Source organism: Martes martes, assembly GCF_963455335.1.
Source record: "Martes martes genome assembly, chromosome: 18".
NCBI lineage: Eukaryota > Metazoa > Chordata > Mammalia > Carnivora > Mustelidae > Martes > Martes martes.
In genome coordinates, this window is record NC_137906.1 from 5970370 (window position 1) to 5995467 (window position 25098).

Here is a 25098-nt window from a genome sequence, read left to right on the forward strand (position 1 = left end):
ACCCACCCTGCAAGGCACAAACATAGGGTATCTGTTGTCTCCATCCTGTCCCCTTCCTGGCTGGAGACCTCCCTGGACTCCACGTCTGGCCTGTCCACACAGGCGCCGGGGGAGGTCCTCAGATGGTCAGCCCCGGAGCCTGAGTGGGCAACTGAGGCCGTCATCACGTACAGACACGTGGCTGAGGGTGGCTGGGTGTTGCCCCTGCCCACATCCGTAGAAATCCCGAAGTATCAAAGGCCCAGGAAATAGAAATCTTGACCCCCACCCCCAGGACCACAGGTGACGTGGTATTTGGAGACGGATGAAAGCCTCAGCTGCCCAAACCTCCAGGCCCCTACCTAGCCCCCTCCCCACCCCAGTCACAAAGCTGAGAAATGAAGTTGTGACTTTTCCTCTGGGATCTTAGGGACACCTGCCGCTCTGTTAGAGGAGGGTAGGGGAGAAGAAGTGTGCTGACCCAAAGGCCCCAGAGCGTTCTGGAGAGAGGCAAGGACTGAAGCAGAGGGGACAGTCTGCTGAACTAGCCCACTCCGGGAGGCCATCGGCGGCCTGGGGCATCTCACAAAGCTTGCCAGAGGCTGGGATTGGGGTCAAAGGCGTGGAATTTTCTGGAAGAATCCAGAACCTTGATCACGGCACTTCTCACCTTGCTTTAGGGGCTGGGTCCCCGCAGGTGGCCCCAGGAGGCTGCGGGAGGTCGCCGTCACGCCTTTCAGAAATTTTTAAAAGCACGCCCTCTGCTGGACAGGCTGCTGTGGTGCGGGGCTGGGCGACGAGAGGGCCCCCCTGCGCCCGTCGGAGAAGGTGGGTGCCACCCCAGCCCTTGAACACAGCGTGATTTCAGTCCTCACTTGCCACCTCGGCCAGGCACCCTTGTGCAGGATACAACTTGCCCAACTGGACATGGAAACCTGCCATAATGAGTCCCCGGAACGGCAAGGATGACCTCGGCCCAGGGCAGTCCTGTTCACCCATTCGTTTCCTCTCCCGGGGCAACAGCCGGGGTCCAGAGGGTGAAGTGTGCAAAGTCCCTCCGTTTTGTCCTCTGCCTTGCCCCTCCCCCACCCACCCTCTGCATCTGCAACATTAGGACACTAAGGGGTCACCCAGGCTTCAGAAAGGCCTCCTTGAGCGAAGTTTTGAAGGATGGCTAGAAACTTCCCGAAGTGTGAAGGATGGTCTGGACAGAGGAGAAGCACAAGTCAGCCGATTCCATATTACTAGAGCATAAAGCGGGAAGTGGGGAGGGGCACAAGGCAAGGGGTGAGATCGGCAAGGGCCACGTGGGCCGTGGAACATTCTATCGCATGGTGAGAGCCGTACAAGGGCTGAGGCAGCAAGGAGATTGCTGTGGGCTCCAGGATGGTCCCTCCCGCTTGTAAGGAGGTGAGATAGCAAGAAGGGGTCTGGGGCAGGGGGCAGGGGGCAGGGCAGGCGGGATCAGCTAGGAATCCACAACCATACACCCTGGGAATGGAGAGAGGTGGACAGATGCCAGAAACGTGTAGAACATAGGGCAACAGCATTGGAGGCTGTCATATACAGGGAAAGGTCCAAGATGGGACCCTACTAGCGGCTAATCAGCCAGCCTGCCCGAGTTCCTTGGCTGCTGGCAGAAGCACGAGTTTCCTGGGTCAGAGAGGGAGGACCATCTACTGAGCACAGCACTAGACGCTAAGTGTTTAGCATTGGTTCCTTGAAGCCCCAATCCCCCAGGGTGACATGGGCAGGGCCATAGGACCCCTGTCCACCCAGTGGTATATTACGAGACAGTAAGCCTGAGCTTACAGAACCCAAATCTTTTGTAACGGGCAATAAGCAAGCCTGCCCTTTGCTCCGGATCGGAGACATTATCATGCTAGAATATTCCCGTGCTTTGCCCCAGAGGGAGACACCATGGCTTCCAAGGTTGTCCGATAGGCAGACATCCCGAAAAGATAATCCAGATCAAAGATCGGTGTGTGGAACCAGGAGAGACCTGTGCCCTTGTCTCCCAACAGAGGGTCAGGAAAGAGACGTAAAGCAAGGCACGGGTCAGTGGTCCCCCTCAGAAGGCTTGGCTGAAAGGCGGATGGTGGTACTGCCCACCAAAGTGGGGGTGGGGAGGAGCCATGGGTTTGGGGAAGGGCCTGACACATGGCTGGGCTCACACGGCAGGGGCAGAAACTAGGATTTGCGATTTGTTTTCCTTCCTCCCTCTCCTTCCTCCTTGGCTCCCCCCCCCCCACTATCACCTCCACTATCACGCAGCACCGCCAAACCAAGAATGCTACTCTCCCTAGGCTGAGTCGATGGTCTTCAACTTCACATTGACCAAAACCCCTGGGCCATGCGGTCCAGGCAGGAGATAGGTTGCAAGAACCTGACCACCAAGGCAGCCCCTCGGGGCACCTCTCGAGACCAAGCTGAGTCTCAGTCCCAACTCTGTCAGCTGTCCCCATCCCCTCCCGAGCTTGGTCCCCAAGCAAGATTTCAGCAAGGGCTCTCCGTGGCTCTGTGCTTGCTCAGACAATGGGAGGCGGGGGTCACAGACGGGCCCACAGGGCTGGAAAGCCAATGACAGAGGCCAGGAGCTCCCCCACACCTAGCCCCAGCCATGTACCATTGGCCAGAAACCCCAGAGTCCCTCTCCCGCCAACCTTCCTTCCTCACCTTCCTGCCAAGCCTCCCACCAAGAACGTGGGTTCTGAGTCCCGGAGCCCTCCGTCCCCAGCTCTTTCCTACTCAACACCCAGGTTCAAGGCCATCCGTGTACTATGGCGCTGCGTGGCCTTGGGCAATAACGACTCCCCCCACACCCCTGTCCTGTCTGCACCTTGCAGGGTAACCCGGAGGACCAAGTGGGTTAACCCAGTTACCAGCGGCTGCTGCCTTGCGCGACTCCAGGGGCTGCCACGCCTCCCCTGCGCCCCTCTGCACGGAGACTCCCCTCCCAGCCCAGGACTTGGGGCTGCAGAAGGGCAGGCCCCCCAGCTTGGACGTGCTCCAGTTCTTGGGGCCTCTTGGGGCCCAGCGCTCTCAGGTGCCCTCCCCTGCGGGTGCAGGACGGCAGTGCGGCCGCGCGGGGGCAGCACACTCCGGCCGTGCGCAGCCCCGTGCACCTGCGCGCGATGCTCCACGGTGCGGAAAGTTTTCCGCTGCTACTTTGTCCCCAGTCAGTCATGGAGGCTGTTTTCCCTGTGACAACAACCGTGCGTCATCCCGAGGAGCTCGCCCGATGCGTGTCTCGTCATGCCCGGGTTACTGGAGGCGAAACCACGGAAATGATCTAGACCAATATTCTCCTTTCTTTCCTGTTCCAGGGTTAGAATCTCACTGTATTTCAAATCTTCATCCCCACCCCACGAAGTACACAAAAATAAATAAATATAATAAATAAATATATTAAATATAATATATTATATAATACATATTATGTATATATTATTTGATATATATTAATATATTGTGTATATATTATATATATTAACTATAATAAATAAAGAAATAAAGATGCCTTCATAGTTACTGGAATTTGTATTTTTGACTGTCTAAAAATGGCTTTGTCAAGGCCACTTAAATACAAAAATAATAATTAGGAACTGATGGGGGTGCCTGGGTGGCTCAGTGGGTTAAAGCCTCTGCCTTCAGCTCAGGTCATGATCCCAGAGTCCTGGGATCGAGTCCTGCATCGGGCTCTCTGCTCAGCAGGAAGTCTGCTTCCCCCACCCCTGCCCACCCGTGATCTCTCTCTCTATGTCAAATAAATAAATAAAATCTTAAAAAAAAAAAAGAAAGAAAGAAAGAAAAGAGGGGCGCCTGGGTGGCTCAGTGGGTTAAAGCCTCTGTCTTCGGCTCAGGTCATGATCCCAGGGTCCTGGGATTGAGCCCCGCATCGGGCTCCCTGCTCAGCGGGGAGCCTGCTTCCCCCTCTCTCTCTGCCTGCCTCTCTGCCTACTTGTGATCTCTGTCAAATAAATAAATAAAATCTTTTTTAAAAAGTTAGGAACTGACGAATGAGAGAGGAACCTGGACTCCGTCCGAACTGACCTCTGACATTTACTCCCAGGTCTGTGCTTACACCCCAAGTTCCTCCTCCTGTAAAACTGGGTTATACTTTGTAGAATCTAGCAAGTGAGGTTATGGGGAGGAGTCAGTGCAACGGGGTCTGGGAAGTGCTTGGAGCAGCACCTGGCCAAAGCCAGCACCTGCGGATTGGAAAGTTAACTCAAAAATTTTCTTTTAAAGATTTTATTTATTTATTCATGAGAGAGAGAAAGAAAGAGGCAGGAGAAGTAGGTTCCCAGCAGAGCAGGGAGCCGGACGCAGGACTCGATCCAAGGACCCTGGGATCATGACCCAAGAGGAAGGCAGATGCTTAACCAACTGAGCCACCCAGGGATCTTGAACTCAAGAATTTTTAGAAACAAAATAAGCTGCAGGTTAGGCAAAATTGCTTTAAAATATGCACAAATTTGTAAAAGGAAATGACCTCCAGGGTGCACAGACTGAATTGATTCATAAGCCAACATGTGGAAATATTCATCTTAACCAAACCGCTTTCAGGGGACTCACTTGGAGGCTGAGACTACATTTTGAAATTCCAGAACAACATGGCCGAATATAAAGAAGGGTCATTGATACCTTTTAAAATTAGTTCAAAAAATTTTTGAACACAAAAGTGAGTAAAAATGTCCTAAAAATATTGAAAAGGATATAAAGTGGCCAGACCATCCCATTGTTCAAAAACATTATTCATCCCCCAAATAAAAGGTCTGATAAATGGACCAAAATGTATAAATGCCAGCGACGGAGTGCAGAATCACACCTGTGTGGTATAAAAATCAACAAACGAATAAACAGCTCTGGGAAATAGAATTTTCACTAATGGGTCTCTTGAACAATTTGTGCAGAACCAATGTGTTTAATGTGCTTGATTTCTGCCAGCTCACTTAGACCTCTCTGAAATTCTCCCACCCACCACCCACTCAGCCATCCTCAGCCACTCCCCGTCTCCCGGTTTGCTCTTTTCCCTACTAGGCTTCTTGGGTCCTAAGAAAATGTTCCTCCATCCATTGAAAGATGACTAGGTTGTTTCCGTATCTTGACTATCGCGAATTTTAGTGCAAGGAACATGGGAGGAGATGGCTCTTTGCAATCCTGATTTCAAGTTCTCCGGATATATACCCAGAAGCGGGAGCACAAGACTATGCTAGTTCTATTTTAAATTTTTTGAGGACCTCCATACGTTTTCCGTAGTCGTTGTACTAATTTACATTCCAACATGTGAGAGATAAGTAGGTAGATGATTGATAGATACATACATACGTACACACGGAACAGGATATTATTTGGCCTTGGAGAAGAAACATTTCTGACAACATGGATGGAGCTGTAGGACATTATTATCATGCTAAGTGAAATAAGCAAGAAGCAGAAAGGGAAATAGGGCATGATCTCATCAGCACACGGAGTCTGATAAAGCTGAGCTCAGAAACCAAAAGAATGGTGGTTGCCAGCCCGAGGCTGGGGTTGGGACAAATGGGTTCGTCATAGGGTACAAAGTTTCGGTTATAAAGATGAATAAGTTCTAGAGATCTCGCGTACAGCCTAGGGAGCACAGCTAACAATACCGTATTGTTGACTTGAAATTTACTAAGTAAATAGATCTCCAATCTTCTCAATACACACACACAAATGGTAACTATGTAGACGTGACGGATATATTAATTAGCTGGATTGTGGTGTCCATTTCACAACGTATACATATATTCAAAACATCAAGTTGGGGGCGTCTGGGTGGCTCAGTGGGTTAAAGCTTCTCCCTTTGGCTCAGGTCATGATCTTGGGGTCCTGGGATCGAGCCCCACATCGGGTTTTCTGCTCAGCGGGGAGTCTGCCCCCCCCCACTGCCTGCCTCTCCGACTACTTGTGATCTCTGTCTGCCAAATAAATAAATAAAATCTTTTAAAAAAATCAAGTTGTAGGGGCACCTGGGTGGCTCAGTGGGTTAAAGCCTCTGCCTTTGGCTCGGGTTATGATCCCAGGGTCCTAGGATCGAGCCCCACATCGGGTTCTCTGCTCAGCAGATAGCCTGCTTCCCTCTCTCTCTGCCTACCTCTCTGCCTACTTGTGATCTCTGTCTGTCAAATAAATAAATAAAATATTAAAAAAAATAAAAAAAAATCAAGTTGTACCCCTTAAATATCCACAACTTTTACAAAAGGAAAGTGTCCCTCAGTGCCCCCTCACCTGACCTTTTAAACCATGTTGTTGAAATAAATTCTGCAGACATCTTATTGCCACCACCAGCCACTGGCCATCTAGCTTCTGCCGCCACATCCCCACCACCACTGTCCTGGGCCGAGGGACCAATAAACTCTTTTTTTGCTGAATCTGGGACAGAGACACCACGAGCAAAGCCAAAAGGTAGCATCAGCCTAGGAGAAATGTTTGCAACTCGTGAAACAGTCCAAGAATTAGTATCCAGAATATACAGAACATCTAAGGAACTCCTCCAAACATAAAGGTAAATAAGATTTAAAAAAAAAAAAAAAAAGCGACTTGATTGAACACATAGGCAACAACAACTCACAGCAGAGGAAATCCAAAGAGCCGACAAACTTATGAAAAGCTGTGCACCTTCATTAGTAATCGAGGGAAATGCAAATTAAAACCACAATGAGATACTCTCTCATACAAGTGTGTCGATGAGTCCGTGGGGACAATCAGAGCATCCAACATGGCACATGCCCCCACCTGGCAGTGCCATGTTGGCTCTCGGACTCTGAGAGCCCCCTGTGGTAAGAAGGGTGTTATTCGCAGCTGCCCGTTGCATACATACGCAAAACCGAAATGAGTTCACCAGATAATAATTGCCCTTACTATGTGCAATGTGCACTTTCTATTCATTCGATTTTACAATGAACTGAATTGTTCTTGTTACCCCCTACCGGGATGCAAACCCCATTTTGTAAAGCGATCCTTCCAGAAGTAGTCATTTGTGAACAAAGAAACATGTGCAAGGCTATTTGTGGCAGCATCATTTTCCATCAGTAGGGAGACAGATACATGAATTGGGTGTATCTGTTTGAGAAATGACTAAGCAGTGGTTACCATGAATGCTATTTGTAAACACCAATGTGGAAAGATCTCAAAAAACACAGTAAAGGCGGGGGGCAGGGAGTTAAGTAAAAATTTACAGAGTAATAGCTATAAAATGATGGCATTCGCATGCATTTTCTCAAACCCATTAAGTGTTATTAGATGTTCCAGACACATGTAGCAAAAATATAAAAACAAGACCTAGAAGGTCCTGTCCATTCAGGGTGGTAATTGGGTCCCTGGGGCAGCAGACAGAGGAGGGAGGAACTCAGAGGGAGTTTCAGGTTCATCTATAATCTCGTCTTTTTCTACAATCACATGTTCTGAAGCAACAAGGACAAAATGCTAACATTTGTTCATTCTGGGTAGTGGGTACCTGAAGGTTGAGAACAAGCCATTCGAGCAGAGATCTGAAGGCAGAGTGATCCAGACCAAAACCGGCAGTGCAAAGGTCTTGAGTGAACTGTGGCATGTTCCAGGACCGCAGAGGCTAGGACAGTGGAGAGAGGAAAGAGGTTAGGGAAGAGGGTGGTAAGGAATTTGGATTTTAGGTTTTAAGCAGGGGAGTAAACTCACCAAATTTATATTGTAGGGACGCCTGGGTGGCTCAGTGGGTTAAAGCCTCTGTCTTCAGCTCAGTCATAATCTCAGGGTCCTTGGATCGAGCCCCATGTCAGGCTCCCTGCTCAGCGGGGAATCTGCTTCTCCCTCCGCCCCTCTCCATGCTTGTGCTCTCTCTCTCAAATAAATAAATAAATAAATAAAATCTTTTTAAAAAATGTATACTGTGGGGCGCCTGGGTGGCTCAGTGGGTTAAGCCTCTGCCTTCGGCTCAGGTCATGATCTCAGGGTCCTGGGATTGAGCCCCGCATCGGGCTCTCTGCTCAGCGGGGAGCCTGCTTTCCTTCCTCTCTGTCTGCCTCTCTGCCTACTTGTGATCTCTCTCTGTGTCAAATAAATAAATAAAATCCTTAAAAAAATAAAAATAAAAAATACATAAATAAAAATGTATACTGTAAAAACATCATTCTGGTTAGGACCTATGTTGTTAACTGTGGAAATTGAGCTATCAAAAAAACCATGGGGTCTATTGTGTTAATCTCTTGTGTATTTGAAATTTTCCACTCAAATTTTAAAAACAATAATCAAGGGCGCCTGGGTGGCTCAGTGGGTTGAGCCTCTGCCTTCGGCTCGGGTCGTGATCTCAGGATCCTGGGATCGAGCCCCGCATCGGACTCTCTGCTTGGCAGGGAGCCTGCTTCCCCCTCTCTCTCTGCCTGCCTCTCTGCCTACTTGTGATCTCTGTCTGTCAAGCGAATAAATAAAAGATCTTTAAAGAAAAAAAATCAATAATCGATACTACCTCTGGCTACTCTAAGGAAAGTGGACTGCGGGGGGCAGGGGCAGAAGGGAGGCAGGGAGGAGGCTGCGGCAGGGGCCTGGGCGAGAGGGGAGGGTGAATAGGACCAGAGAGGCGGAGGTGGAGGGGACGAGCCACGGGATGGGCAGGCCACGGAATGTGGATGAGAGAAGAATGGCTTGGGCTTATTAGCCCCTGGTGCACCGTGGTTCTGGAGGACAAGGAGGGGCGGGTTTGGGAGCGGGGACGAGGAAAACAGGGTTTGGGAGCAATGCCAGAGAGGCTCGTGGCCTCCACGGGAGCTATCAGGTGCACAAGTCCAGAGTTCAGGGGAGAGTCAGGGCTTGGAGTCACCTCTTTGGGGATCACTGGCACATAAAGAGTGTTTGAAACCACGGGACAGGACGAGATCATATGGGAAGTGGGTGTGATTAGAGACCAAGAAAGGGCCCGGGATGGAGGGAGGGGGGCGTTCTCCCACTTGAGGAGGAAGAGGGGAGCGAAAGAAGAGGCAGCCCAGGAGACAGGAGACCAGAAGGAAGGGAAGTTGCTCTCTTGTCCCCAGTCACCCTCCAACCTGTCAATCGCCCCTCCCTGGCAGCAACCCCTCCCCCAATCCCATCCCGAGGCTACTCAGGGTCACCAGATCGAGCCCCGAGTCAGTCTTCTCGGTCAGTGGGGAGTCTGCTGGAGAGTCTCTCTCTCTCTCCCTCCGCCCCTCCCCCTGCTCATGCGCACAGGCTCTCTCTCTCTGAAATAAATAAATCTTTAAAAAAGAAAGATCAGCGGGCCCAGGGCCAGTCTTGGTGTGCAGACCACTTGACTTCACCTAAGACTAAGCAGCGACCCCCTGCTATTTAAACCCCTTGGGGCTGGGTTTCCAGCACTTGCACCCAGAAGCGACTGGACAGACACCCCCCCCACCCTCAGGGATGCGCACGTCCCACCCTCCCATGCCCGGCCCCCGAAAGTCGTGCCTTCCCCCTCAGAACTCTCGCCCACTGGCACCACTATGTCTTGCCTGTGGGCCATCGTGGCCTCACCCTCGTCCACTTGACCCCTTCCCGCCACTCACTCTGGCCACAGGGTGACTCACCTCCGCCACCCGCAGCCCTTGGCCTCTGGCTCGTACATCTGTGACGTCACACAACAGCTTTGAAACATAAACTGCTCCTTTTCACCCCCCAAAAATGGTCTGGTGCTCCAGGAAAGGGTATTGTCAGCCAAACACACAGGAAAGGCTTTGGGTTTCCAAAGTTTAGGACTAATGGGGGCTGATAACAGGACTCGGAAGCCGCTGGCGTGTCCAAGAAACACCTCCTGTCCTGAGGCTAGGATGGGGTCCTGGGACTCTGGAGGGGAGAGAATGGAGTGGGCTCTGGGGAGAGAAGTCGGTGGGGGTCTGGGGTCCAGGCCTAGGAGTAGCAAAGCAGCATCCCATCCTGAGACCACCAACCAGCTCCCACCAGGAACCCCCCATGGCAAGTCTTGTTCTCCACCAGGGTCTAGAAGCCGTTGCTATGGGAGCCATACTGGTGCCCACAAACCATGCAGCCCCCCCACCAGGGAGTGGGGCACCATTGAGCAGAGGCACTGAGGGACTATGGGGACAGATGTGCAGCCCAACAGGGTCCTCCCAGGTTCCCTCTGATGATCCAATAGGACTGCCTTTGGGGTTCTCCACTTTACTGAAAGGCTCGTTCTTCATGATGACATCTTTCAAGACCACAGGGCCCCCCTACCCCCACCCAGAAAAAGGAGTGGTCCTAGACACCCGGTGGGGGGCTGGGGGTGCTCAGAAGGAAAAGCCTGCACACAGATACTGAGGATAGCGAGCAGAGCCTGAACAGGAGGAGACACCCAACTCCCCCACCCCCCAGGCCAGGCTAGAGTGGGGGCTGTTTCTGACTCATCCTTGTGACTGCAGTGCCCTGCCCAGGGCCTGATAAACAGAAGGTACACAATAACTATTTATTGGCCTAAACGGAACATGAGGCCGTAGCAATGGGGCCCACACTGTCGGCAGACTGAGCCAGTCCCCGTTCCCAACCTCCCCCCACGCAACCCCGATTCACCTGCTAGCGACCTCTCCGGGGCGGCCGGGGACCCAGTCTGGCCAATAGAATGAAGTAGAATTCCCAGCATGGACTTCCCCTGAAGCTTTGGTGATGACGAGTATTCTGAGCTGGCCTCCCTTTCTGCCCTTTCCCCTTCATCCCGTCCTGTCTGGAGGTGCAGAAACCACGAGGAGGTGAGAGTCATGAGCACAGAGGCCTCCGGGCAAAAGGTGACAGAGAAGGGAGATGACAGGAGCTTGGGTCCCTGATGGCACGACTGAGCCTCTGACCAGACTCCCCAGTCTCAGCTTCCGCGACGAGCCCTGTCCCTCTCTCTGTCTTTAAGTCATAGCTGTTGCCTGTGCCCTTTTATTTGCAGCTGAACACAACAGATTCCCCACACATTCCCTGTACGCCTTTGGACTAAAGCAGATCTGGGTTTGGACCTTGGCAGGTGACAGCTGAAATCTGGGTTTCCTCCACTCCCCCAAAACTGCTCTTGCCAACGTCACCGGATGAATTAAGGGAAATGACAAGTGATTTAAACAGACAATTCTGAAATCTCAGTGTCTCAACACCATGAGGTTGATTTCTTGCTCCTGTTACAGTCGGGTGCAGGTTGGTGGGGAGGGCACGGCTATGTGCAATTGTTGAGGGTCCCAGATGCTGTCATCTGGCAGCCCCACTCTCCTGGGTGCTCGGAGCCCCTCCCTTGAGGATTGGATAGGGTGTTTATAGTCCAGTCTGGAAATAGAGAGTTTCACCACCATCCTCCTGCTATTGGCCAGTATTCAGCCTCCTGGCCACAACCACGGGCAGGGGAGCCCGGGGCATAATGTCTAACTCAGAAAGAGGAGGCAAACGTGGCCAATGGTGGCCACTCTCAGGGTCTACCTGGGCTCCCAAAGATCTCCACATCCCTATAGTCAGGGCTCACTTCCAAAACCTGATTTTAAACTACCTCCATGCTGGCCATTCTGCATCTTTTTGAAACACTCCATTCTTGGCATCCTTCCTGGCTTCTGTGGGTTCTCTCCAGCTCTCCTAGACACTCCTCTTCCTCCCTGAAGGTGGGGGTTCCCAAGCTGGATCCTGAGCCCCATCCCCTTCTCTTTCTCTTCTGTCCCCACACATCTCACCTTTACCAGCTGCCTCAATCACCACTTGCTATACTCACGACCCTGAGGCGGGACCCTGAGCTCCAGCCTGGCATCAAACAGCCTCCTAGACATCTTCACAGAGACACTTCAAACTCAACACTCTCAACCTGTGAGTGTTCTCTTTGCTCCAAACCCGCTCCTCCTCCCCAGCTTCCCTTGCTGTGAACGGCACCGTCATCAACCCAAAGATTGGGCACCGTCTTGCCCATAAGTTTTCCAAAGGCTTAACTCCCGACAGCTTGCTTCCCCTCCCCAGGCCACGCATTCCCAATTACCAAAGCCCTGCTCCTTCTCCCGCCAAAACATCTCTGAACTTCATCCGTTTCTCTCCACAGCCATGACTGCTATCCAAGCTCACGGTGCCATCACCTCCTTCCTGGACAACTGCGACAGGCTCCCAAACTCCTCCTGCCCGAATCTTGACCCCCGAGGGTCCTCTAGGCTAGTGCTTCTGCAACTAGCGAGCCGCACAGAAATCACCCGGACAGTCTGTTTAAAAGAGGGTTTGTGGGGCATCCCTACCCGCCTAGCAATCTGATTCTGATTCACTGGGTCTGGGGAGGGGCTCAGGGATTTGCATGTCTTCCAAGTTCCCCTAAGGGCGTCCCCAGGAGGAACCCCGGCTAAAGATGCTGACACCGAGGTTGCAAGTCTTGGGACCAGTAGCAAGGATCCTGGCGCTGTCCCATACGGAGGTCCCTGGCCACAGATGGCTATTTAAATGATTGAAACAAAATGCAACTTAAGACTCAGTTCCTCCGTAGCACCTGCCACATGTCAGACGGTCACTGCAGCTAGTGGCTACTGTATCCAGCAGCCCAGGACGAAACATTTCCGCGGCCAGAGAAGGTTCTGCTGGATGGCGCTGCCCAGATCGAGGTGACCGTTCTAAGAATGAAGGCTGGTCCCCCTCTTGCCCGTAAGATTTCAGAGGCTCCCACTTCCTAAACATAAAAGCACGCAAAGGACGTCGAGAGCCGGGAGGGCGCGGAGATGCTCCTGCAGCGGGAAACCCTGACTACGCCTCGGAGGAGCCCGGAGCCTCCCAGGCTAGAGGAAGGCCAAGAACTTTGAGCTCATTGGCTGATGGTGGAGGGGCGGCGGCCAGCGCTTTCCTTTGATTGGGTACTTTCTCAGAGCGGACAGCCAATCCGCGAGGGCGGTGGGGGCGGGGCCAGGCTCGGCGTGCAGGCCCCGCCCCGAGTTCCGGCAGGCTGAGCAGGGCGCGCTGGGGGGACTGGAGGTGAGTTCGGACCCCCGACCTCTTCAGATCCCCCCGGGCGGGCATCCGGCTCGCCGCTGCGGGGATGGGGAGTGGGGGCGGGTCCTCCCTCCCGCTGGGCGGGGACCACCTTCCCGCCAGCCCCGAAGCCCGCGTGCGCAGGCTCGCCCCGCGCGTGCTGTCACCGCCCGTGCAGGGGCCCGGCGGGGGGAGGGGCGGGCCTGGGGGAGGCCGCGGCGGTCCCGGGGTACCCAGGCTGCGTCCCCGCAGGAGCATGGCCCAGGAGCAGGGCGGGAGCCTGTCCGAGGCGCGGGCCCGCGTGGGGGCCCTGCACGGCATCACCGACCTGGGCCGCAAGCTGCACTTCTATGGGCGCTGGGCTGCGGACTACGACCAGGTAAACCGACCGGCTTCCCTCCACCTCTCGTGCTCGCCCAGCCTCAACCTTCCTATCTGTAAAGTGGGGACAGTTAGCCTCACCCCCGCCCCCCACCCCGGGTGGCTTGTGAGAACGAGGTGAGCCCCTGCAGTCCTGCCCCCTTCGAGGACCAGCCCCTCTTCGGCTCAGCCACACAGCCCTACCCTCGGGCCAGTCCCGTGGCTCCACATTGGCAGCCCCTAGAGATCAGGAACCAAGACCTCCCCACCCTGGGACGGCAGCCCAGGCAGAAAGGCTGGCTGCCTGGAGGAGGTGCTCCTTGAGGGGTCACTATGGACTAGGAAGAGAGCGCTGCCTTGGCCCGCAGAGCCGTTCCCAGTGGCGGGCCGGGCGCTGACTCTCTCATTCTGGCTGAGGAAAAGCGTCTCGTCCTGGAGTCCCTGCGAGGCTAGAGCCCTGGTGAGCCCAGCACACGCAAACACACATACACACGCATGCGTGCACACACACACAGCTTGGCCTGGCTGACTCCTAGACAGCCCTGCACGGAGGTCCCCCAAACAGTGGGACACTGGGTGCCCGTCGACTCTCAGCGCTCTGTCCCCAGGACGTCACCGCCCTGCGGTACCATGCCCCACGCCTCGCAGTGGACTGCCTTACCCAGGCCCTTCCGGGCCCACCTCATGCTGCCCTGATCCTGGATGTGGCCTGTGGCACTGGCCTGGTGGCTGCCGAGGTGAGGCCTCCCAGGGTCCCCTGCGCTCTCTTCAGCTCCCCACTTGTTCGGACTTCCTTTCACCCCTGGCCCCAGAACTCTGCCCCTTCACCCGCCCGTCTGACTCATGGGTCCCAAACACTCAGACTGCATTTACGGCGGGGCGCACTGCCCTCCCCGGGTTCAGAGACCCAGTTGGGAGATGGCAGGTCTGAACTGTGACCAAGTCCCCCACCCACCACCCCCAATCTCAGCTGCACACTCGGGGCTTCCTCCAGCTGCACGGAGTGGATGGGAGCCCAGAGATGCTGGACCAGGCCCGAGCCCGCGGCCTCTACCAGCACCTCAGTCTCTGCATCCTGGGCCAAGAGCCTCTGCCCAGTTCTGAAGGTACTTCCCCTCCCACCCAGACACCTTGCCAGTGCCCCTTTCTCCTGGCCAGCCTCTGTCCCCCTCCACGCCCCCCATCCCACACTAAGCCCCTCCAGAGCCTCACTAAGCCCCTCTCTGAGCCCTCCACCCCATGATCGGACATCAGCCCAGGAGAGGGCCCCACCTGCCAGATACTCCCGGCACAAGGGGCAGGCCCAGTCCCTCCTGATGGGTATCACGGGGCCGTGACAAAGACACACCCCCACAGCGCCTCTCCCCGTTCCGCATAGGGACTTTCGATGCGGTGCTGATAGTGGGGGCCCTCAGTGACGGCCAGGTACCCTGCAGTGCCATACCTGAGCTTCTGCGAGTTACCAAGCCAGGTGAGGAGCAGCCCATCCAACCCCCGGCACACACTTTCCCCCTCGCCGCGCAACAGCCAGCCAGCCTCAGAGCCTCTCGGGCCACGCGGGGTCCCACGGCCTAGCCTTGCGTCGCAGCCTCCAACGGCCGCCAGCCACAGACCCAGGCAAACAGGCAGGGCAGACGGGGAGCCAGCTGGCCTCTTATCCGTGGGACAGCTCTGCTGTCCTCTCTGGGCCTGTCTCCTCACCTCCAAGCGGTGGCAGAGCCCCTGCCCCCATGGGATGGCGGTGGGCGGGAAGAGAGCCAGGCCACCGGCGGGCCCACGCGCTGAGGAGTCAGAGCCGGGAGGTGGGGGGGGGGGGTGAGGGCGGCCCCCACGGGAACGCGGCCACAGGCAGAAACCGGAAGTCAGGAAGACAGCCGCAGGGAAGTCACTGGCAGAAAGGGGAGTGACAGAGCCTCGCTGGGGCCAGCAGGGCCCACGGCTAAGCCTGGGCAGGTCTGGGCAGGCTTCGGCCTCAGGGAACTGTGGAGGCTGACAGAAGCAGGGTCTTGAGAGGGGTCAGAGAGAGAGGTAGTGATGGGGCTTGAGAGAACAGAACGCTTCCCTCAGAACCAGCCCGGCCCGTGCTCGTCAGGCCCCTCAGCTGGCCGGAGCCCTGTCTGTCTGTCCACATGGCACAGGCTCCCCTGCATTGGAGCCTTTCCTCTCACGGAGCCCCATCACCCACCCTGCAGGGCCCTTCTCCTCCTCACCCCTTCCTCCAGGAAGCCCTCCAGACACCATCTGAGCCTGCACTGGGCATGCTATGGGTGCCTGGAGAAGGCCTGAAGGGATAGGTCGTTCATTCATTCATTGAGCCAGGGCTTAATGACTCCGCAGTCCTTCCTATGACCTGTGGGAATCAGCCCTACTCCGTAAGCTGGGAAGACAGGCCCAGAGGGGTGAGGGGACTTGCCCGAGGCCCAGAGAGGTGAGGGGACTTGACTTGCCCGGGGCCCAGAGTGCTCCCTTCCTGTGTTTCCTCCCGCAGTGGGGCTGGGTGAGCAGTGAGGTTGGAGTCCCCCTGTCCAGGGCATTAAGCCAAGGATTTCCAGGGTAAAGGACACTGGGGCCTGGAAGGGCACGTAGAGGGCTGTGAGGCTGAGGGAGCAGAGGGATACTCCTCGGGGCAGGAACGGTGAGCACCAAAGGCATGGAGGTGGGGAAAGGCCGGCGGGGGGACAAAGCTGGGAGGATATATGCCCCTGAGAACGCCCTCGAGGACAGGAGCAGAAAGGGACAAACTTCCGGGGAAGGGCTGGGCTGGGCCTCGCTGGAAGCCGGCCTCCTGCCCCTCCCCCACTCACCTTCCCCGACTCCGCCCTCCCCAGGGGGGCTGGTGTGTCTGACCACCAGGACCAACCCATCCAACCTGCGCTACAAGGAGGCGCTGGAGGCCACGCTGGAGGGGCTGGAGCGGGCCGGGGCGTGGCAACGCCTCGTGGCCTGGCCCGTGGACCGGTGGGAACTGGCCACCTCCGAGCTTGAGGTGGGGCCTGGAACTCCTGACCATGATGGCTTCATCTCCGGCATCGTCTACCTGTACCGAAAGGAGGCGGCGGCCCAGGTGGAGGGAGTCAGGCCCCATCCTCAGCCTCCCACTGACCTCTGACCCTCCACGTGCCCTCAGCCATGCCCTTCGTTGGGTCTCTGCTTCATCTATAAAATGGGGTCCCTGTGCCCAGCTTGTCCCTCAGGGAGTTCTGCCTATTAAATGAGTCCCAGAAGGCCCCAGGACTCTGGCTGATTTTCTCTCCCCCAAGAAGGTGACATCTGTCCCCGAGGACAGAAGTGAGAAGAGACAAAACAGAGGGGGCCCCCACCCCAGGCCTTCCCTGAGGCAGGCAATGGGGTCGCAGATGTGACCTTGTGACTCCTGCCGCCATGGTGGGTCCTCCCACCCTAACCGAAGGACCAGGAGACCCGTGCTCATGCCCCTGGCCTTGACCGAATACTTTCACGTGTCCAGGACTCCCATTCCTCATCTGACTCTTTAGAGAGTCGGGAAGCCCGGTGTGTCTTGGAGGCTTATTAGGAAGGAGCCTTGGAACCGCGCCTTCAGGATGAGCAGGATTCAGAGGGCTGGAGGAAGGGGAAGGGACGGTCCGGACCCACAACGGGACAGCCCCAGCCAAGGCCAGAACGTGGGGCCTGGAGGGCGAGTGGGCCAGCCTGGCTTCCCAGACAAAGCCGGGACAAAGAGGGGGAGAGGGCAGGTGGCCCACTCCCCTGGCCTCCCTCCTGGGGCCCCCAACCCTTCACCACGGTGCTGGGCACAGTTTTGTCTCCTACGTATGGCTTTACCTTCTCACAAATGAAGGGCTTTGAGCAAGGTCATTCCAAAGCTGAGGGCCAGCTCTGATTTGTCCCAATTCCTCAAAAGCAGTTTAAGCGTTCTTGTCGCAGCCACATCACAGTGGTCCTGCTCCTTGCCGACCCTGCCCCTGCCACCCCCCCACCCCCGGCCCAGGCTTCTAGCCCGGCCCTGTCCACCTTCGCGGCTGAAATCAGAAACCATACGGACTTCCTGTGCACAGGTCCCATTTATTGTAGAAAATAACAGTAATGACCATGACAAACAGATCTCCTTCAGTTACAAAACAGAAACCACGGAGGCGGCAGGGAAAAGGCCCAGGACTCCCCGGGAGGGCAGGCCAGAGAGAGACCGTCCCCCCTCCCCGGCTGTCCCCAGGATGTCCAGGGACCTTGGCAGCGGTGGCAGATGTCGCAAGTCAGAAGAGTCCTGGGGTCCTGCCGCGGGGGCTGCTGAGGCAGAGCCCGGAGGCCGTCGGGTGGGGACAGGAAGGGGTGCGGGCTGCCTGGGCAGCCTCCATGGCCTCCTCCCCACCACTACCCAAACCAGTTTGCAGCACCTTCAACCCTCCCCTCCAAACCCGTCTGTCAACTCTGTGTCACCTCGGGCTCCACAGTCAGGTGGCTGAGCGAGGCCCGAGCCGTTCTCCCGGACAACACAGGAATGGGCAGGGCACCCACTCGGAGGCAGAGCCCAAGCGAAGTCAGGGCTGAGCTGTCCTGACCAGCAGGAGCCAGCTCCCCCCAGCCCGCCATGCCCTGGGGCTTCCCGCCTCCTCTCCCGCGTCCACAGGCCCTTCAGCGGAGGGAGGCACAGAGTCTTTCCGTCCATCCTTGCTGGCGTGGGGGGGGCCTCGGGTTCAGTGTCCAAGGAGGCCAGAACGGGTTGAGTTGCTGCCGGCCGGTGGCCTGGCTCGGTCCCCCGCCTGCCCAACCCCAGGCAGCCTGCAGCCCCGTCCTGGGCTCACAGGCTGCACCTTCAGTCCCGGAGGGACAAAGCTGGCGGGACAGAGCTGAGTAGCGGGCACCTTACACGTAGTTGCTGGCTGGGGCGGAGCGGGCGGCGGAGTACTTGGCCGAGTAGGGCTTGTCGGTGCGCGGGGGGCAGTTGCAGCAAAGGAGGGCCCCCCCGAGCAGCAGCAGCCCCGAGGCGGCCCAGCCGATGTAGAGAGAGGCGCCCATCTCCCGCTTCTGGCCCGAGGCCACCAGCGGGTTGTAGAAGTCCCGGATGATGGTGTTGGCCGTCCAGGACGCCGGCACCAAGACCAGCAGGCCGGCCAGCAGGAACACCACGCCCGCCACGATCATGGTCTTGGACTTGGCACTCTCGTCCTCCACGCAGTTGGTGCACTTGCCCCCCACCACGGACAGCAGCACGCCCAGCACGGCCAGCAGGATGGACACGACCATGAGGGCGCGGGCCGCCTGCAGGTCCTGGGGCAGCGCCAGCAGCGAGTCGTACACCTTGCACTGCATCTGGCCGGTGCTCTGCACCACGCAGTTCATCCACAGGCCCTCCCAGATGGTCTGCGACGTGACGATGTTGCTGCCGATGAAGGCCGTCACCCGCCACATGGGCAGCGCGCAGCTCAGGATAGCACCCAGCCAGCCCAGCACGGCCAGCGCGATGCCCATCACCTGCAGCCCCATCGAGGCCATGGCTCGGCGCTTGTGGGGGTGGGGAGGGGCGGGGGTCTAGGGTCTGGAAGGCTGCGGGGGTACGGCCCAGAGGGGCTGTAGGAATCCAAGCGCGCGGAGGACAGACCCTCGGTGTCCGCAGGGACGACTTTCACTTGGAGTCCAGAAGCCTCGGATCAGCTCCCCAGCTCCCCAGCTCCCCCGTCTTCGTCTTCGAGAAGCAGGAGACCAACCGTTCCTCTCAGCGACAGGCTCTGGCGCTCAGATTCCGGCGAGGACGATCGGAGCGGTTATATGGCTCTGCGGTGGGGGCGGGAGCAGAGGGAGGCGTTTCAGTCCCGGGACCTGCCCCCCTGACCAGTTTCTCTGGATTCCTGAACCCGGGCCAACTTTGAAGGCACTTCAAGGCCTCAGCCCCTGGGCCCCTGAGTCAGGATCCTGGAGAGCCAGTCTCGGGGGAAACTGCCCTCTCCCGTTGCCCCCCGGGCCCATTGCTGAGGTCAGCCTGGAGACAGACACTGACTGAGTCACAGCTCGCAGGCACCTGGACGCATGGGGCAGGCAGCCCCAGCCAGGGTCGGGTCCTGAAGACCAGAATCCCTACACCTCAGCGCTCCCTCATTCCAGCCCTGGGTGGGCAGACAGGGTGGGGACTGTCAGGGAGAGGGTCTGAGATGAAGTCCGGGGAATGTCAGAGAGCGGCCCCACCTTGATTTCCTGCAGTCCCACCCTTATCGCCACCCCCTCCGGCCCCATCACTGCTATGGTGCGGCTCACCATTCCCGCCCTTGCCTCCCGGGGGATTTCCGTGGGGGCCTCATGAGGGTGGTTTGGAGAACAAGGTTGCTGCGGGGCCAGGACTCCTGGATCTGTCACCTGCTGTCCCCTCCCTTCCCACCACCAGGCTTCCCAGGCCTGTCAGAAGAGGAAGTCTTTGGGCTGAAAAGAAAACTTTCCCCGCACCAGGAGAGTTTCGGCCAGTTCCCCCCCAGGGTTGAAGCCGCTTGACAGAACCGAGTGGGGGAGGTCACCTAGAGCCACGGGCCAGGCCCTGTTTACTCCGGGAGGACACACAGAGCGGTGGTCAGATAAAGTCAGGGTGGGGGCAAAGTCCCATGAGACCTGGAAGCCGAGGAAGAACAGAAACTGGGTGGAGGTGGGGCCCTGGGGAGGGGGCTTCGGAGGGGGAGGGGAGCTGCGGGGCACAACTCTGGGGGAGGGGGGTGGGGGGGTGGCTATGGTCTCAGGTTAAGTGCTGGAGGCGGGGATCACCAGGAATGGGGCCCCCGGGAGTTGTGCAAGGCAGCAGGTCTGGGTGAAGGAGGACATTTGGGGAGAAGCAACATGGAGGGCAAAGGTAGGGAGCCTGGGGAGATGCAGCTGGTTCTCGGAACCCGGAGGAATCCAGTCTGACCAGACCCCGGGGATATGGGGGAGGGGCCTCGAGAGAAAGGGCCAGAAACCTCTGCCCCGAATATCACGGAGCGTCTCGGAGCGCGCCCCAATGAGCTAGGGCAGGGGTTGCCAGGCCGAGAGGGGTCCACGCGCCTCGGAACGATGTCTCTGGAAACCGAACGGAGGTGAAAGAAAGCAGAGCAGGGTTTGCGGGGGTCTTTACGGGGGACAGTGGTTGGGCCTCACTCGTCCCGGAGAGATCAAGGGAACCCCTCACCCTCCACATGGGCACCACCAACATGGCTCCAAGGCATCCCTGAGCGCCCAGCACTGTCCAGCACCAAGCCCGGCACCCTGGGGTGGCCCCGTGTCCCCCAGCTTCCTACGGGAGAATCAGCAAGCGCGTGTGATTTAGGTTGGAGTCGTCTGTGAGCCCCGGGCACACGGGAGGCCTTGGCGGTCCCGTGGGGATGGCGTGACAAATCACAGGGTTGGCTGGGACAACGCGGTGGGGAAGTTGAGGTCTTGGGTTGTGGTTGGGGATACAAACAGCCGCCCCCTCCATGAGGCTGGGGGATCCCGGAGGACAGAAGCAGGGGTGCTCAGTGAATGCTCGGGACACTCAGGAAGGCAGGAGGCTCTCTCCTGGTTCCCAAATGCCCCCCTACCCTGCCCTACACTCCTCCCCCCACCCATCCACACACACACACACAAACACAAACAGGGACGGTTTCTGCGGGCACCACACCTCCCAGGTTTTCCTTACAAGGCTCAGAGGAACAGCAGATGCCCGCGGGCTGAACAACAGAGATAAGTACCCTTCCAGATTGACAATAAGTGCTTTCCTGTGATGACCTCACCGAAAGTAAGTAGGGCAGGGACTCTGACAGCCTTTGCACAGATGGGTAAACTGAGGCCCAGAGAAGGCTGGGGGCTTGAGCCTCCTAACCCAGGGCCCCCTCATCCATGGTCCCAGCCCTACAGTAAGCTTTCCGAGTCCAGAAGTGGGTTGCCCAGATGGCCAGACCCCCGGCACGCCCCGCCCCGCCCCTGCCCCTGCCAACTTCCTGCCCTTGTTTTCTTACGACACAGCCAACTGGCATTGGAAAAAATAGGAGTGTGGCGGGGCGGGGGGGGGGGGGCCACATAGGCCCTAGAACTTTCCATCTGTGGCTCAAAGAAGTGACTAAGAAGCTGTCCTTCCCTGCCCAGTTCAGCCAAGCACATCACAGGCGGGGGAGGGGCTGAGCACAGGGGAAGGGGAGGTGCAGGGGGGGCCCAGGTGAAGGGCAGGCCCAGAGCAGGGGAGGTCTACAGGGAGCCTGGATGGGGCTGTGGGCCCAGGTATGCAGAAGGAACAGGAGGTCCCCGGGAGCAGCTCTGCACATGAGTGGAGCTGGAGAAATATTTGTGGAGGCTTGACTTACACCGGGAGGTCCTGGCAGGGTCCCACCCATCTGTGGCAGGAAAAACACCAGGAGAAACCAGACACTTTTCCTGCACGTGCTCTGGCTCTGGCTCCCGGAGCCTGCCGCTCCTAACAGCTTGAACAACGTTTTACTGTGACATCTAATGGGTTTGCCACCCACCCTCGTTGCTTCTAAGGTAAGGAGGTGAGGGCTGGCACTTCCTTCCTTTTTTTCTCCCAATCCTCACTGTCGAATCTTATGCCAATAGAATTGTATCATGATGCCGGGGGTTTTTTCCAGGACAGCCCTCTTCCTCAGATCAGTTCACCCATCCCTGCCCAGTTCATTAGCATCTTGCCAACCATGGGACCTTGGAGAGGCCGGTTTCCTTCTCAGCCTCAACTTCCCTCTTTGTCAAATGAGGGCATGGGCGCTCCTCCCCTATCGAAGACACCTGTCGCATGAGACGAGGGTGTGAGAAAGCTTTGTCAGCTGGAAAGTGCAGTACCAATGAGGAGGAAGGAGCCACCCCCGGGCTCTGGTCCCGCTCACATGAGGAGGGAGCTGGGACTTCTTAGACTTCTCCCCACAGCCCTAGGAGCTCAGTCAAGCCCAGAATCACAACTCCGACCCCACTCCCATGCACACACTTAGTTCCCTGTGTCCCCTCCCCCGGCATCCCTAGGAAAAGGACAGCTACAGTCTCCCACCCAAACCTAGCCATTCCGCTGTCTTCTGAGCTTAGAGCCTGTGTCCTTCTAGGGACCAGCCTGCTGGACTCCTACCCGGACGGCCAGAAGAATCCCCCTGGGCCAAACGGACCTGGGTTCCGGGAACTTTCCTCCTTATTTCCTGGGAACAAGGACTCGAAGACCAGGAGAGCTGGTGTCAGCTCAGAACTATTCCCCCACATCCCCCCCGCCATGCACACCTAACATAACATTCTGATCCTTATAAAATCAAGCAGATTTTTTTGAAGACTGCAAGGAAACAGCCTCACTCTCAGCTCAAAACGCAGTCTAGCTAAAAGTTGGTCCAAAACTATTTATTTCTGGGGCGCCTGGGTGGCTCAGTCGGTGAAGCTTCTGCCTTCGGCTCAGGTCATGATCCCGGGTTCTGGGATCAAGTCCCGCATCAGGGTCTCTGCTCAACAAGGAGTCTGCTTCTGCCTCTGCCCCTGGCTCATGCTCTTTCTCTCTCTCTCTCTCTCTCTCTCTCTGTCAAATAAATAAATAAAATATATTCTTTGAAAACCATTTATTTCTGCAGAAGTTCACAAACTTCTCAGCCCACAGCCTCAAGTTAAGATCCTGTTCTTTTTTTTAAGCGGAGACAATGCCATTAAGTTCTAAGAAGTTTAAATTTCCGTAAATAATCTGCAACGGGACGTCACAGTCCTTGGTGACTACTCACGTTGTGTCACCAAGGGTCCCTTCAGAGCATCTCCCTGCATTGTTCCAGGGCAGGATCTCCAGGAGGCTTCCAGCAACAGGCGGTCAGCTCCAGCCCCGGCCGGTGTGGACCGGCCGCCTCCTGCGTGGTTCTGGAAGCCACTGGGATTTGCCCAGGGTGGCTCCGGCTCGGCTGGGAGGGCTGGGCCCGGGGCTGGCTCTCTCCAAATCCGGGAGAAGATGTGGAGGCCCCTTTGTGGCTGTCCTCTGAAATAAGCCCAGCCCTCCCTGGGTCGCGTCCCAACTCTGCCACGACCCGTTCTGTGACATTGGGCAACAGCCTTGAACTCTCTCAACTGATTTCCTCATCTGGGTATGGAGGATGACAAGGCCTCCTTCCCAGGCTCTGGGAGGCGCAGTGAAGACACAGAGCCGGGGCCCAGGAGATGAGCCCATTCTGCCCCCTGGGATTCTTCTGGCCACCCTGACAGGGGTCTGGTGGGCCCAGAGGACAGGCCCCAGAAAGCCACAGTTCCTGGGCTCAGAAGTGGAGGCCCAGCCCGAAGCCCAGCGCGTGGCCCTCGGCCGTCGGCCCGGCAGCCCACACGGGTGGCCGTCCTCCCCACCGGCTCGGGATGGGCTAATGACAGGCCTGGCTGTGCCAGAGGCCTGACTGCCCGGCCTGGCCAGACTGGCTGAGCCTGTGCTGCCCCCAGGCTGGGCCCTGCGTGGGCTGAGGGAGAGGGTGGCGAGGGGGAGGGTGGCATTTCCACGGAAGAGGAGCCGGGCTGGCCGCCCCCGGCGGAGGGGCAGGGATGGGTTCAGAGAGAGGGAGGGGCTGGGGGGGGGGCCCTGAATGTGGTTGGTTAGACAGAGGTCAGATGGGACAAGGATTCTGTGTGGGGGAGACTTACAGTGAGGACGGGACGGAGTGAGTTTTAAATTGCTTCCCATTAAATGTGTGCCTTGGATCCCAGCTTTGGGGGGGCCGTTTCAAAGGGCCCCGTGTTTATGGTGACCGGCGCCATCCTCACCATCCCACCCCACTGTCCAGCCGTGCACGGACAGGCCACTCCCCTACTTCTCAGTGAGGGCCATGCCGGGCCCCAGGCATGAGACCTCCTTCCCATCCACCCCTGTCCCTCTGCCCCCACGCCCCCTACCCACTTCAAGGCAGCCCTGTCTAGGCCGGCTGTTGTCTTTCAATTTTCCAGAAGCCGTGGAAGGAGAAAACTTAAAGGTTAGGGCATCCTTGAGGACTCTAATCTGAGGCTTCAATCCCGCCCAGCCCCACCCCTCCCCAGCCAGGGAACCTGCTTCTGCCAGACCCTTCCAGGCAGTTGGTCAGCAAATAGTTCCCCAATGCCTGACATGGGCCAGGCACCAGGCTGAGGGCCTTCGTATTATGAGAAAACATTTTCTCTTACTATAAACTACATGGGGGTATCATCGTTCCCATTGCAGAGATGAGAAAACTGAGGCTCTGGGAACGGATGCGATGTTCAGGGCCACCGGAATAATGACAAGACCAGGATTCACACCTAGCCCTGCCTGATTTTGGGGCTTATCCTCTGCACCCACCCTCTCTCCTGCACTGGACAGGCCCAGGGCCAGACATGGAGCTCAGTGGGGAGTCTGGCCAGCACCTGCCCTCAAGGCCGCCGGATCTGACGAGATAATTTCCTACACCAGAGAGGCCCCCTCTGTGTGAACTCTGCAAAGGAAAGAGCCAGCTCCACCCAGGGCCCAGGGCGGGCTTCCTGGAGGAAGTGGCAGGTGGAAGAGAGAGTTCTCCAAAAAGGGAAATGGGGAGGGGTGGGGCGGGCGAGGGCCTCTGCGGGGAGGGGTGCTTTGTGGGGTCTGGAGCCAACAGACGACAGAGCTGGGCTGAAAAGCAAGTTGGGCTTATCAGGGGAGGCTTTGAGTGCCCAGCCCAGGAGTATGGGGGCACAGGGGAGCCACAGACAGTCTTTGAGCAAGGGCAGGCCCAGTCAGCTGTGACTCGTGGGCAGGTACCTGGGCCAGTGTGGCAGGTTAATTGGAGAATGAGAGACAGGAGGGCGGCCCTGCTTTCAAGTAGATGAAGGAGCCTCAGGGCAGGGGAGACGGGGCTTCATGGGGGCTAGAGCTGGGGGGGTCATCTTGACCCAGGATCAGCCTGGACCCCCAGAGCAGCCCGCTGGCCCTGGGCT

General features: G+C 57.2%; 2 protein-coding genes across 5 annotated transcripts; one reads left to right on the top strand and one right to left on the bottom strand.

Moving 5' to 3' along the window:
* Window positions 1-12841: 12841 nt before the first annotated feature.
* On the top strand, window positions 12842-16489 carry METTL27 (methyltransferase like 27). 4 transcript variants are annotated; one of them, XM_080830666.1, is made up of 6 exons: window positions 12842-12906; window positions 13156-13282; window positions 13872-14000; window positions 14234-14369; window positions 14642-14734; window positions 16092-16489. In XM_080830666.1, the coding sequence occupies exons 2-6, from the start codon at window positions 13160-13162 to the stop codon at window positions 16370-16372; spliced, it is 762 nt and encodes a 253-aa protein (XP_080686792.1). In that variant the 5' UTR covers window positions 12842-12906; window positions 13156-13159; the 3' UTR covers window positions 16373-16489. The 4 variants fall into 4 exon arrangements, with proteins under 4 accessions (XP_080686792.1, XP_080686794.1, XP_080686795.1 ...); XM_080830668.1 differs by having other exon boundaries at window positions 14258-14369; XM_080830669.1 differs by having other exon boundaries at window positions 12866-12906; window positions 13141-13282; window positions 14258-14369.
* Window positions 16490-17292: 803 nt separating this feature from the next.
* CLDN4 (claudin 4) lies at window positions 17293-18932 on the bottom strand. Its single transcript, XM_080830699.1, has one exon. It carries the CDS (start codon window positions 18730-18732, stop codon window positions 18103-18105), a length of 630 nt encoding a protein of 209 aa, XP_080686825.1. The 5' UTR covers window positions 18733-18932; the 3' UTR covers window positions 17293-18102.
* Window positions 18933-25098: the final 6166 nt, after the last annotated feature.

Coding starts and splice junctions, on each gene's coding strand:
- CLDN4 (XM_080830699.1), bottom strand. CDS start 18,732: ATGGCCTCGATGGGGCTGCAGGTGATGGGCATCGCGCTGGCCGTGCTG.
- METTL27 (XM_080830666.1), top strand. CDS start 13,160: ATGGCCCAGGAGCAGGGCGGGAGCCTGTCCGAGGCGCGGGCCCGCGTG. Junction 13,283..13,871: donor GGGCTGCGGACTACGACCAG/GTAAACCGACCG, acceptor CTCTGTCCCCAG/GACGTCACCGCCCTGCGGTA. Junction 14,001..14,233: donor CTGGCCTGGTGGCTGCCGAG/GTGAGGCCTCCC, acceptor CCCCAATCTCAG/CTGCACACTCGGGGCTTCCT.